Source organism: Vanessa atalanta, chromosome 24 (assembly GCF_905147765.1).
Source record: "Vanessa atalanta chromosome 24, ilVanAtal1.2, whole genome shotgun sequence".
In the NCBI taxonomy this organism is placed as follows: Eukaryota; Metazoa; Arthropoda; class Insecta; order Lepidoptera; family Nymphalidae; genus Vanessa; species Vanessa atalanta.
This window is the reverse complement of record NC_061894.1, coordinates 1,233,804-1,248,150: the sequence shown is the minus strand read 5'-3', so window position 1 is coordinate 1,248,150 and position 14,347 is coordinate 1,233,804. Positions and strand designations below refer to the sequence as shown.

Genomic DNA, 14,347 nt, shown 5'->3' with positions numbered 1-14,347 from the left:
GGCTCAAAACAATAATATTAATAATGGCTGTGGAAAAAATGAAACTCAGAAATATCATTACATTTATAATATTCATACTGAACTTCTGTAACTTCATAAAGAACACCAAATAACAAATACATTTAATCTTTATAGCAAAAATATTATCGTGGTCTGACAATTCTGTATCTATATAACTCTATGTTTTTTTTATGATTCTTGATTTAAGTTCAGACAACTTCTATTTTCATTTTTAGATTGCTATCTCGCTCATATTTGAAGAATAGTATTCACAAAGAGCAATAGGTAATAACCCAGCTCAGAAATAAGAAATAAACGTTTACAAGGCAACTTACATCAAAACGAACATTGTGTTGATATATTATCACATACATAATAATTATGGTCAATTTCGTTTATAACTTGACACTTCAAAATCGAATTCCTGAGTTTCGAGTTTGTCCTTATGGAATAGTTGACACGTGCAAGTGAGCTGACTTTCAAACTTTTATTAGCCAGTGTCGGGAACCGAAGAGAGAACTTCGGGATCTGATCTGTCAATTACCCACTGGACTAACGAGACACTTGATTTTGCTTATTTCAAAATATATTAAAGTAAAAGTCTTACATATAACATTATAAAACATAAGTAAATAAAATCTTAGTTTAAATACACATGTAATTCGCAATTACAGTAACAGGACAATTACTTTTTGAATTCGATTAAAAAAAATAAGAGTTCTATTACAAGCTGTTTCTAAAAATGTACGTGTGAGCGAGATGGCAATAAGTTTGTAACTACAGTCTAAATTAAAACTTTTTATTTCGCTATTACGAGTTAAAATGGTTAAACCTTACATGGTTGTACTTACAATGTTATTACTCGAAAAATAATCTATTTATTGTATATAAAATGAATACCATTCAACATTGATGTATAAATATTAATTGCCTATAAAAATTACACTTTTACAACACTATAAAAATACTTACGTTTCTAAAACATCAATTCTTAAAAATACAAATCCATTTCTTTTAATATTTTGGTACAATTTATAATTGTTTTACTTAAAATATGCGAGATCTTCTGATTGTGGGCATTTAAAATTATCTACAAATAATTAACCATTATGCACATGAAATAAATTTACTAAAGGTGTTTGCCTCTCCTTCATTTAAAACCATTCGATTGACCGATTTAATTAGACGTCATTAGTGTTTTTTTATTATCTTAAATATTTAGAGACAAGTATGTAGTACTAAGGAACATTTATTATATTAAGTACGATATGAATTGAAATCAATAAATAATAATTACTTTGTGTTAAAGTAGAGGTAGCTAGTACCTACCGCCAAGTAGCAATATTTAGTATCGTTGTGTTTCGCTTTAATAGCGATTGAACCAGTGTAACTATAGGCACACGAGACGTCTAAGTTCTTAAGATTGATAACGCATTGGCGATGATAGGAATGGCTAAAATTTCTTACTGCGTTAATGTCTATTGGTGCTCACCGTTCACAGTTAGCCCATTTGCCAATAAAATAAATGGTGTCTGTAATTCAAATGGGAAATGTCATTGGTACGATAACACTATTGGTAGACAATTATAACTGAGTTTCATTAAATAATAAAAATCTAAACATACTTTATTCGAGCAGGCTTTTACAAGAAATATTTGAATCGTCTTTTTACAAAATATGTTAAGTAAAGCTACCGGCTCGGAACGTAGATTCTACGGAGAAGAAACGATAAGAAACTCAGAAGTTATTCTTTTCCAATATTACAAATAGAAGAGGCAGCTGTCTTCTGTAAAACCTTAGAATACTGAGATGATGCACGAGTGCATACAGCCAATAGAGTGTCAATAGAAAAGAGTTATCGTTGCAATCGACATTGAAAATCTTTGATTGCGAAGAAAGCTAGCGAGATTATTAATTCCTTCAAGAAATAATACCTAACATAATCAACCAAACGATATGGTCATTATTTAAATTTAAAATAGATTAATTGCAACCACTCAACCCACAATCAGTAACCCTATTATGAATTTTAAACGTAAACTTTCACAATAACGTATAAATACGTCACTTTTGCCGTCGCATTTGCGTCTGAAATAGAAGCGACCCCTATAATAATTAAGTTATGGGAGAATATGTCAATGAAATTCACAAATAAGGATAAAGTAATTGAAATTTTGTACTTAAGCTTCCAAGGTCACGATAAAATTTAATAAACATGATATGACAAATGTTGAAAATTATTAATTTCAAACCTATCATACTATTTTCAAATATGGAACTGACTGTATTTTTTTTTTTATAATTGATTTATTCAACACAGATCTTAATAATTCTTCCTAAACTGTATACATAATTTAGTTAAACATGCTTTCCCTCGAATGTCAGATCACAATACGCCGAAAACGCTGCAATCGAATATTACTCGCTAACGTATACGTAAAAATTCACGTAAAAAATCCACAAGATTTAACTCACATACATAATTACATTTTTATAATTACAACATCGATTATTCTAACTATTAAATGCACATCGATTTATATGGAACTAGCATTGCATCAGGAATCTGTATTTATCAGCAGGCACGAGGATTTACTTTATATTTACTAAAAATCTTTAATTAATTTAATCGATAATCCTCATATACAATTTTAATCCACCTTTGATAGGCTTACTGTAATTGACACAGTCTAAAGCGCTTAGTCCTATAAAAATATTTAATACCTGAAAAAGCTTCGAACTATTCATATGTAAGTTTACTATCTGCTATAAAACTATATTTACTCAAATATTTTTCAGTTTCCTTACATTGAGCTCGATTTAAAACTATATAATCTTTAATCATTAATAAAATACTTCAACAATTATCAATTTCAAAAATCGTTTTGACTTCATCAAGAAAATACTTGAGCATTTATAATATCATATTCATTTGTGGTTAAATCAATTCATCTCATACCGTAATTAACCTTTCATAATTAATTATCATTTTCTATAGTGTGAACACGTCTTTACAAACCGAAACTTTTCAACTCGTTTCTATAAATATTATCTCAATTATCCTCGAAATTTCTCTCGGATAGTGTGAAGACACCGGTTCTTAATTGTCATCGTTCATTTTTCCGTTTACTTCTAAAAAGAATCCAAGGTCCCTCCAAGGCTTCGGTGATTTGGTTTTGGCTTTTACCTTTAGTTTCGGGTATTGTTAGGTAAATGTACCCGGCGCTCATGAGTGTGATGGTGGCGCAGATGTAGTACGCTGCGTGGAGACCAAGCGAAATGGCAACAGTTCCGAAGTAGCGTAGAACAAGGAAGTTGCTGAACCACATCCAAGCGATGAGGAAGCTGGATGCCAGGCTGCGCACCTGAATGAAAATATTACATCAATATCATAAACAAAAACAATCAGTTATACTTAGAAAGGTAAAATTTAAATATACTTTTTTTTAAATAGGCTCTTATATACACTTTAATTATATATAATATAATTAAAATATCTATAATTATATAAGCGACTCTATCACCAATTTAATTAAAGAAGTTGTATCAATAAAATACAATTAAAATTAAATATTCTGAATGAAGAACAAAAAAATAATAAAACTTTAAAAAACGCATTTTATTCATTTAAATAATATATGTATCGGTTTCCACTTTTTTTATTTATCGCGTTCAGACAGACGCAGCGGGTGACTTTTTTTAATAATATTAACTGTTAACATTATATATATATTGGGAAAATGAACTTCTTATAATCTTACTTTAAGTATTTGAAACGGAATATTTACGAGACAGTCTCGTGAACAAGACATTTGTAGATAATGTCGAAATATCGAGCTCCATTAAATAAAAATAAAAAACATGGTAAATATCCCGTTTCAAATACTTACATTAGTAGCCTGTAAATTCCCTACTGCTGGGCTAAAGCCTTTCCCTTTGAGAAGGTTTGGAGCATATTCCACCACGCTGTTACCACATGTGGCATAATTTCGTACAAAAATTTAAATTAGACACATGCAGGTTTCCTCACGATGTTTTCCTTCACCGCCGAGCACGAGATGAATTATAAACACAAATTAAGCACATGAAAATTCAGTGGTGCCTGCCTGGGTTTGAACCCGAAATCATCGGTTAAGATGCACGCGTTCTAACCACTAGGCCATCTCGGCTCATAATATTTCATAAGTGAATATTAATTATATAGGAACGTATTTTTAACTAGTCATCATATTCAAAAAATACTTACATTAACAGCAAATAGTTCCGATATCAAGACATAGGGCACAGAACCGAGTCCTACATTGTAAAGGAATAGTACCAACGATAGCATAATTACTGGCAGCCAAATCGCTATGTCTTCTTTATCTCTTTGCTCGAATTTGACCGACCAATTAGCGTCCGATGTATAATTGTGCTCTTCAACACTAACTTTATACCATGACTTTCCAGTGTCATTGAGGAATTGGCCGACTGTGTTATTGTATGTTGTAAAATTCCCTTGAATTTCAATTCTTTCTCGAATGTTCTTTTCCTTATAATTGAATTTTCGCAATGGCCACAAACGATGGAAGTACCAGGAGTGCATACGTAAGTGAGGATCGCAGTATATTCCTAATATTGTCAACCCCAAGACTATACCAGTACAGGACCATAGCAGTAGAGTCTGAAATAATATGTAAAACTCATAAATAAAATGTCAACTTTAGAGAACACGATGAAATTCAATGGGCATTTCAATTCCAAGCCTGATGTTGTTGAGCCTACCTTGTCTTAATTTTTAAGGGAAACGTGAAGGAACTTATATGGAAAAAGAGAATTTATTCACACTGTTTTAAATATTCAAATAAGTCATATAATGTATAGGTATACCTACGGGTAGTAGAGCTTTTTACTTATGGCATTGGTTGGCGGACGAGCATATGGGCCACCTGATGGTAAGTGGTCACCACTGCCCATAGACAAAGGCGCTGTAAGAAATATTAAACATTCCTTACATCACCTATGCGCCACCAACCTTGGGAACTAAGATGTTATGTCCCTTGTCCCTGTGATTACACTGGCTCACTCACCCTTCTAACCGAAACACAACAATACAGAGTACTGTTATTTAGCAGTAGAATATCTGATGAATTGGTGGTACCTACTCAGATGGGCTTGCACAAAGCCCTACCACCAAGTGCTTTTTGGAGACCTATCTATAATTTCTTAGAAACACTTTATATAATATGTATGTAGATTGTAGGTATATGTGTGATTAAAGGTGAGTGAACCCGTGCTTGGCGATATTGATTGTATTAAAAGTGGCGTGTAATCCTTAGAGAACCAGGATCTATGGGTAAAGATAAAATACCATGAGGCATGTGGAAATGTGCTCGTCTGCTTTTTTAAAAATAAATATTAGTAAAATATAGAGACCACTCTTCGTAACGTAAACGCGACGTATTGTTGAACTGAAGAATAACTGATTCAGTAAGCCATATTTAAATGGTATCATTATTGGGGAACTATGTTATCACCATACAGCAATGCGTGTAGCAATGTTCTGATAATGAGACTGATTTATAGTAATTATAACACGAAGGAATATACTCATAGTTTCTTGGCTAATGCTTGAGCCGATGGCTCGTGTAATTGTACTATCAGAAAATAAATTTATGATAACACTGGTCGCTACTAGTATCAGCTTTAGTACCTTTCTTCCAACTTTGTCAACGGTGACAGTTGCAACGGCGGCTCCCAACACCAGTGCTGTGCCGCACAGCATTGAACCGGCCTCGGATGACTCGAATATGGCACGAGGTAATGTTCTGCAAAAGAAATGTATTATGATAAAAATTACATTTACAACTACTTATTTAAATATTGAGATTTCCTAATTCACGTAATTTACTCGATGAAAAAATCTTATAAACGATATTAAAGAAAGATAATTTAATTTTCAAAGGAGAGTTATTATTGCTAATTACCAAATATTATATGGTACCCAAACAAAGTCGAACAAAGTGGGTTGTATGAAATAAGAAATTTATTTACTTTCCGATCGCAGCACCACCTTCCAGGTTCAATCAAAACCATCCAATCCATTCAAAAACACACCAAAAATTTAATCGAAATTGGACCAACTATTAAGGAGGTGTACGGTTACATATACATTTACAGATGAGACATTTAAGGTTTACACATATAAGTATTAGTAAGTAGTATTTATTTATTATATGATGTATTGTATGCACGTTAGCCAGATTTTAAGTATATAACAATCAAAGGTAAGGTTCGAGTTAAAATGGTTTTCATTACTAATAATATGTATAATTATATAGCTGTCGGAGCTTTACCCATTGTAGATTGTAAAATTATAAGCGGTGATGTTTAAGACGGGTACGGTGTGCGCGGAATGACGCAGTACGGCGGCTGCGAAGCTGTTGACAGCGCCCGCGCCGCTCCCGGCCGCCGCGCACAGCACCACGCAACACGACAACAGAGCGCGACGATGGCTGCCGTGACGGACTGCAAATGGGAACAAACACATACGAATTTAAGACATAAGTAAGTCCCCAAGATAAATCCCCAATAAAAGTTTTTGACAGCGTCTAGTTACATACTATATCTGGTAGGGTTCCTGTTTACTTATCAGCTATTTTATTGCCAAAATTTCCTGCAATACAGTTAGGCACAGGAAATATATATCTTGGATAAACCAATGGAACGAAATGTATCCGATGTGGTGATTATTTACCATCGGCAGTTCACACTTAACCTCAGACAACTATTATGGAACAGTTATATGAGACAAATATATTTAGTGGAACGTATATTTAGGCTAATTTTCCGATAAAACTATCTATCCGAACTTGTCTATAACATGGCCTCTATCCTAATAGTGGCATATAATTTCCTATAATACCTACATAGTTCTCTACATGCTGATTTCTCAGCTCTTTCACGATCAGAGTTGGACTCTAATCCGCTACTTCGTTTTAGCATCGGTTGAAAAGTATCGGAGTCCTGTCTTCTCATAACTTCTTTTCTTCCATATCCTTCCGATATGCGTATGCGCACCTCTTGTTGCTCGATCACATCAGTCAAGTCTTCTCGAAAGTCAGATCCATCGAACCAGCACATAATTTTTGCTGCTTCCTGAATGCAAAAGTTCGGTATTATAATAGACAGCACGGAAAATGTCGTCTTACTGGCAACACCCAATAGAACAGACGCATAAAGCCTTTTTATTGTAAATTGATAATGAAAAAGCTTACTATGAATATCACACTTTAAATTCATAGAGACTTGTAAACTGTTAATATATCGATTCCTATTATAGTAAACGTAATGAATACAGCTATAGAATTATATATTACTCTTGAGGTATACCTGAATCTTCCCAACGCTGATAAGAAACGAAGGTGTTTCTGGCAACCAAATCAAAGATAGTAGTAGAATAATTGGTGGTATAGCCATTGATAGGGATAGAGCATGCGCAGATAGTATACCACCAGCTGAATAGGCAAAGAGTATACCGCAACTGAAAATAATTAAACGTATTGATTGAATATAAGTTAGGAGCTATCGATGGATAAAAGTTCGGCGAAAACTACATTACTACGAGAAATTAACGTAAGATGTTATTAGAGCCGAGATGGCCAGTGGTTAGAACGCGTGCATCTTAACCGATGATTCAAACCCAGTCAAGCACCACTGAATTTTCATGTGCTTAATTTGTGTTTATAATTCATCTCGTGCTCGGCGGTAAAGGAAAACATCATGAGGAAACCTGCACGTGTCTAATTTCAACGAAATTCTGCCACATGTGTATTCCACCAACCCGCATTGGAGCAGCGTGGTGGAATATGCTCCAAACCTTCTTCTCAGAGAGAGAGGAGGCCTTAGCCCAGCAATAGGAAATTTAAAGGCTGCTAATGTACATATATTATCTACTAATAATAGTAATTTATCAAATTGATTTATCAATGATTTCGAGGCTAATGTTAGATTTGTTAAGCTATCATAATTTAATTTAAGCGATAGATACAAAGACGAAATAAGAAAAGGGGCATACATTTTTTAAAGTGACAATAATGACCATTTCGTGAGTTCATTAAAATCAAACTCATTTCTACAATGACTACTAAGAAATCAAAGTTTAAATTTAATAAAAAATATTAACATATCGATATAGAATAACATGTGAGCCGTACAATTCAAATTAAATTAGTAATATTAGATATTAAAAATAAATAAATAACTATCAGAATCTACGCAGAATATCTTTTGAACAGAGCTTAGAATTTTATATTTCCTGAGCCAAAATATTCTATAGTATCTAACTGCTTCTAATATTTATGAATCCAGCAACGAAGACAAAATAAATTATAAAAGTCCCAAAGGGCGTAACGTACAATGATTTAGATATTTGCTGATTACTTGGAAATTGAAAATATTCGCCTGATTGATAAAAATAAATATGAAACTGTTTAAAGCTAAAATTTAGAGTCTTTACTAATTACCCTCAAGGCCTAATAAATTAACTAAATGAATCATATATCTTGGAGCTGCAATTGAATATTTGGCTAGTAAATTGCTTGTCTTCGCGAAGTCTCGCCTCTAAATGTTGGACAAATAAAGCAAATCAAATTATTCACTTTCGGAAGTTGGATTCGAGCCAAACCTGATAACAGGACATATCTTACTTTCCGGTGAAGTGAATAAATTAGGGTGATCATAATTCACATTTATACAGGACAAGCTGAAATAATTTTGGATTTCGGCGAAAGATTGGTCACATATGTTTGAAATTGTTTTTAATTAATTAATACACATTCTCTGTGTTTTTCTTGCCATTTAATTTCCTGATTTGTTTCAAAACGTTTTCCTATATCTAGTATGCCATTGTTTCACGTAACGTTCTGATTATTTTTGTATTTTTTCTTAAATAGAAGAGTTCATTTTGTTTAATTACATTAAAAACTCTTTATATATTGAAGGAGTGGATAAATTCTATGATAAGTAAACTAATTAGGAATTTTATGACTTGGTTTACTTGTCTACGACAAAAACGTTGTTATATTATAGGTGTTGTTTGACTGTAGAATACATCAGTTATCTTATTGCCAACCTGCATGCCAATGCTGGCATAGCAGCAAGACCTCTAGTTCTGGGTGCGATTTCTGCACAATAAAGTGGTGCTAAGGCAAGTGCACCGGCTCCACCTGCTCCAGCTGCAACTCTCGCCGCCCACACTCCACGAGCTCCACACCAGGCAGCTAACGACCAGCTAATCTGGAATAGAACAATTTAATACAATAAAATTAAATGATACTTCATGAGACGTAGCAATCAATTTCCTATCGAAAAATTATATTGCTTAATATAATTTAATTATTTTTGTAGGCAACACAGGCTCGTTCTAGTTGGCTATTGCCGTTATCCTGTATCCCCCCTATAGTTACTATATACTCTACGGTTATTGCATTATATAGTGAAAAAAAAACTTCTGCTCATATGTATGTAGATACGTGTTTTCTTGTTTGTTATAGAAATTGAATTCAATTTCTTTTATTTTTCGATCCAACTGATTTAAAAGTGTATTGTATTAAAATTCATAATCATTTACATTTACAATCCTTCAAAAGTGTTATTTTTTTATCACGGGATGATATTTCGTATTTTTTAACATGCAATACTATCATATATTACGTATATTTTATATAATACGTAGGTGGACGTGCATATTGACCACCTGATGGTAAGTTGCCACCACTCTACGAAACCCTAACATCAAGGAACAAACTGAACTTCATGGTTTTCATTAAAATCTTACTTACAATAAAGCTAAGACATATACAAAGCGCTCCTGCTCTTCTTCCACGCGTGTCAGCTAAAACAGCGAACATGGGTGCCGCTGGCAGCGCAACCAAGCATGGCAGCGCTGCCAGCCATGCGCCACCAGTTAGTGCTTCATTACCAAGAACGCCAGAAACCCAGCCAGTGCTGCAACCGTGCGTGAAGCAAGAAAGGTTATCTGCAATAAAATATACTACTTAAGGAATACTATATGTGTTAAATAGGATAACGTTTAGTAGACCTTTGTCTGCGAATTCAAGCCCGGGCAACCACTTCTGAATTTTCATGTACTTAATTTCTATTTTTAATTATTTATTAGTATATAAGAATAACAACGTTAGGAAAACTACATTTTTCGGATAAAATTCTATCCATCTACTATTGGAGCATCGCGGTACAATAAACTTATAATCTTCTTGAATACAGAAGCAGCCTTAGCCCAGTCGAAGGACATTTACGGGCTTTTACAAATTTTTCTTTACATTTTAGCATGAAAATTACATTAAATTAAATATAATGACTGACAAATTTAAATGTTGTCTGAGATGTTGTTTATAAAGCGTATGCAATGGTTGTTGACCCGTGACGGAATTACTAACCCTGTGTAACAGAGTTAATAACTTCATGCTTGTTTGACCATGAATGCTACAGAGCTGAGCGTAATCGCTAGTTTATTAATAAGAGCATCCTACTTCAGTTAAGCATTTTTTTTAGCATTAGCAGCCCGTAAATTTCCCACTGCTGGGCTAAAGGCCTCCTCTGCCTTGAGGAGAAGGTTTGGAGCATATTCCACCACGATGCTCCAATGCGGGTTGGTGGAATACACATGTGGCAGAATTTCGTTGAAATTAGACACATGCAGGTTTACTCACGATGTTTTCCTTCACCGTCGAGCTCGAGATGAATTATAAACACAAATTAAGCACATGAAAATTCAGTGGTGCTTGCCTGGGTTTGAATTATCGGTTAAGATGAACGCGTTCTAACCACTGGGCCATCTCGGCTCTCTTCAGTTAAGCATTTGTAACGATATTAAGGCATTATGAATGTTCTGACGATAAAATCTAAAGCATCATTCGGTTCGATCATTTCGATCCGAAGATATTTTTAGCTTTGCCAATTCAACTAATTTCTAAAAAATATATTGATAAGAAAAGGATATTATTCAATACAAAATTGTATAGACGATAAAAAAGCGTGGAGCTAATACTTGTTGACTTCCAGACAGGATATATTATACACATATATAATAGTGTTTAACTAACATATTTGTATTTTAAATGTTAGAAATAGTAACTACTGAATTTCCTGCCGGTTCTTCTCGGTAGAACTACATACCGAACCAGTGGTAGCTTCTTACATAAAAAATATTTGTTTTTGATTTTGAGAGGAAGTTTAATTTTTTACCTCAAACTTTTAACACAATACGAAAATAATTTGTAGCTCGTAATTTTAGAAGTAATTTTAATATGAACCTATACTGATTCGGAATATAATCGGTAACGAATACTAAAGTACTATTCATGTACAATTATTTTTGTAAATTCTATATGAAATCAAACCATTAGCAATATAGATAAATATATAAATTTATTTGTAAATGTGCAATTGTAGTAGTTATTTTGATGTTTTGATCTATTGCTTTTTAATTATAGGTTATTCATACTTAGCTACATTATTTAGATAGAATATATTTAAATAAATGAATTAAAATTTAAAAAAATGTATTAAAATGTATATGTATGAGCAAACAATACTATCTCGTATTTTTATCTAAAAGATAAGATGATAAACCATTCATATAAACTATAAAGATAAATGGTCCAAGAATAGAACCCCGTGAACTTTTATCGGTCATCAAGAATATTTTCTTATTGCTGCAATTATCTGGAAACTGTTATGAGATCTTGCTGGGACTTGTAATATTATATTTATTATAGGGCTACTGATATAACCTTATATATGAATAGGTAACACAGTGACAGCCTGTAAATTTCCCATTGCCAAGCTAAGGCCTCCTCACCCGTTGAGGAGAAGGTTTGGAGCATCTTCGACCATACTGCTCCAATGCTGGTTGGTGAATACACATGTGGCAGAATTTCGTTGAAATTAGAAACATAGTTTCCTCACGATATTTTATTTCACCGCCAAGTACTAGATGAATTATAAACACAAGTTAAGCACATGAAAATTCAGTGGTGCTGCCTGAGTTTGAAACTGCAATCATCGGTTAAGATGTATGCGTTCTAACCACTGAGCAATCTCGGCTCTTATAATAAAAAGGTATATCCTTGTATTTCTATTTAGTTTAATAGGTTGGTTTAAAAAAAATCTGAGAAGGAAATTACAACAAACTCACAAACTGTAGCCGCTACCACTCGACGGACTGAACCACGCCAACGCTTCGAGGCTGTTCTTTCTATGCGGTTTCTGAAACAAATATTACACTATACCATTTTTTTTAACAGTGCATATAAAACCTTTTCACTAAAAACTCATTTAAATTATTTTCGCCTTTTAAACCATTTTCCGCTATATTTAACGTTGGTTCATATTTTTTTGGTTTTGTACAAAAACGTCTGGGTGGACTTGTTCAAATTCCGAATGCATTCGAAAGCCCCACTCATAATTTTTACTTGTGATTTTAATTCGAACTTGTAAAATTAAATCAGTGTTTATGCACAGAAACTGTTTTAAATTGCTATACGGAATTGGTACATATTTGTAAATTTATCTGAAAAACTATATACCTATTTCCTTACTGAAAAATATATGGAGCGCACCTGGGCACTGAATAGAATGAATCACCTAAATCGGCCTAGCCGTTCCTGAGTAATTGGTGAGCATATAATACTTATATGAAAAAGTGCATATGCATACAGTCAACAGGATAATCCGTAGCAATCTTTCTGAATGTAATGGTAAATTATTAAAAACGTTGAATGATTATTTATTAAAAGTTGATGGTATAATTTATCCAAGTTCAATCACTAGAAGAACAAGAAAACCCACTAATATTCGTGTTTGTCTTGTCAAAAAACATATCATCATTAAAGTAGCTCTTATTGACATGGATTGCACGATGTTAACAAAGATGAAGCTGATTTTGATCACCACCTTCTGGATCAGTAAACGTGTACAAGCATACCATAACAATCAAGCAAGCCATATAGCAAACTAGACCATAAGAATTATTTAGCATTTTATCTTATGTACTGTGCCTGAAAGAGTTAACTAAGAAACCTTAAGAGAAGAAATCAGGGATAGTCAATTTCGTCAAACGTATGAACATAATTCTGTAATACGATAGCAAGGACGCCATTGGAAAATCAAGTCCAGCAGACCTTGCTCTGAGACTACTAACTTGTCTATTCCTTACAAAGTATTTTAAATTGAATAAACCTTCAATTCTGCAGAGCGATCCAGTTACTGTCGAAAGTTTCTTTTACTAATGCCACAGCTTACAAGGAAGAAATTGAAAGAGTTTCAAGAAAACGGGAAAATAATTTAAATAAATTTAGTTAATAATAATGACGAATGGGTAAGACTTAGGATTTTTATTTACTTAGCCTATTGGCGTTTGATTGTCGATATCATCTGAGATAAAAAAAACCGAACACACCAACGAACATACTTCTTTAAACGAGTCGACGAAAATTTTTTTGCGGTTGAACGGAAATTACGTCAAAACAATTACACTATGAAGTTAGTTGCGGAAGAGAGTTATTTGTATATTATAGATATGTGTAAATCAAACACCGATTGTTTATTAATTAAACTGAAAACTAAAAGTTAATCACTTTATAGTTGGTTATTAAAGTCATAGTACGTCATCAGATCTCTACATAGTATAAAGTCACTAACCAGTCTCTACCCTTAGATATTTTAGACTAGGCAACGGATTTTAACGCAGTTATCATCAATAAATAGAATTATACGTAATGAAGGTTTATTTATGTAAAATACATACATATTTTGGTAGAGAAAAGACGAGAATTTCAACTTACCTAGCCAAAAAAAAAAAAAATTGTTTTTCAATTTAAACTTATTTTATATAAGGGTGTTTATAAAAGGAAATTCGTTCGAGAAATTACCTTCAAATGACAACCTATTAAAGACGGAACACATCTGTGCGACCAATTTCTTAGGAATATTTGTCTCATTCAGTCGCGCAGGTGTGTCTAATCGCTTAAGCTTTTAACCAGGCTCATTTACATACAATTATTGAAATACTTGCTATTCGTATGCAAATATTTTTACAATCACCAATGTAATGGATTCTTCGACTTCAACCCACTTTTAGACCCCCCAAGGCTAGAAGTGGTATTTAGCGTCCCTACTGATGTAAATCATCTTAACTCAGTAGAAGGCTTTTTTTTTTATTCCAAATCCAAAATCGTTCGGATTTAAGGTCCTCGGCCTGGTGAACTATTGGTATGGCATACTGGCAAGAGGACCACCTGATGGTAAATGGTCATCGCCGTCCATGGATACCGTGATTGCTTTC

General features: G+C 33.3%; 1 protein-coding gene across 1 annotated transcript in view; it reads right to left on the bottom strand.

Moving 5' to 3' along the window:
* Positions 1 to 2,310: 2,310 nt before the first annotated feature.
* Positions 2,311 to 14,347, bottom strand: part of LOC125073593 (solute carrier family 2, facilitated glucose transporter member 8-like) — a 68,165-nt gene continuing 56,128 nt past the window's right edge. The window contains exons 2-10 of the mRNA XM_047684475.1: positions 12,200 to 12,270; positions 9,822 to 10,018; positions 9,113 to 9,276; positions 7,372 to 7,522; positions 6,909 to 7,137; positions 6,336 to 6,507; positions 5,693 to 5,807; positions 4,247 to 4,663; positions 2,311 to 3,365 (exon numbers count right to left, since the gene is read on the bottom strand). Coding sequence (XP_047540431.1) covers positions 3,108 to 3,365; positions 4,247 to 4,663; positions 5,693 to 5,807; positions 6,336 to 6,507; positions 6,909 to 7,137; positions 7,372 to 7,522; positions 9,113 to 9,276; positions 9,822 to 10,018; positions 12,200 to 12,270 — 1,774 coding nt within the window. The 3' untranslated portion in view covers positions 2,311 to 3,107. The remainder of the gene's footprint in view (positions 3,366 to 4,246; positions 4,664 to 5,692; positions 5,808 to 6,335; positions 6,508 to 6,908; positions 7,138 to 7,371; positions 7,523 to 9,112; positions 9,277 to 9,821; positions 10,019 to 12,199; positions 12,271 to 14,347) is intronic.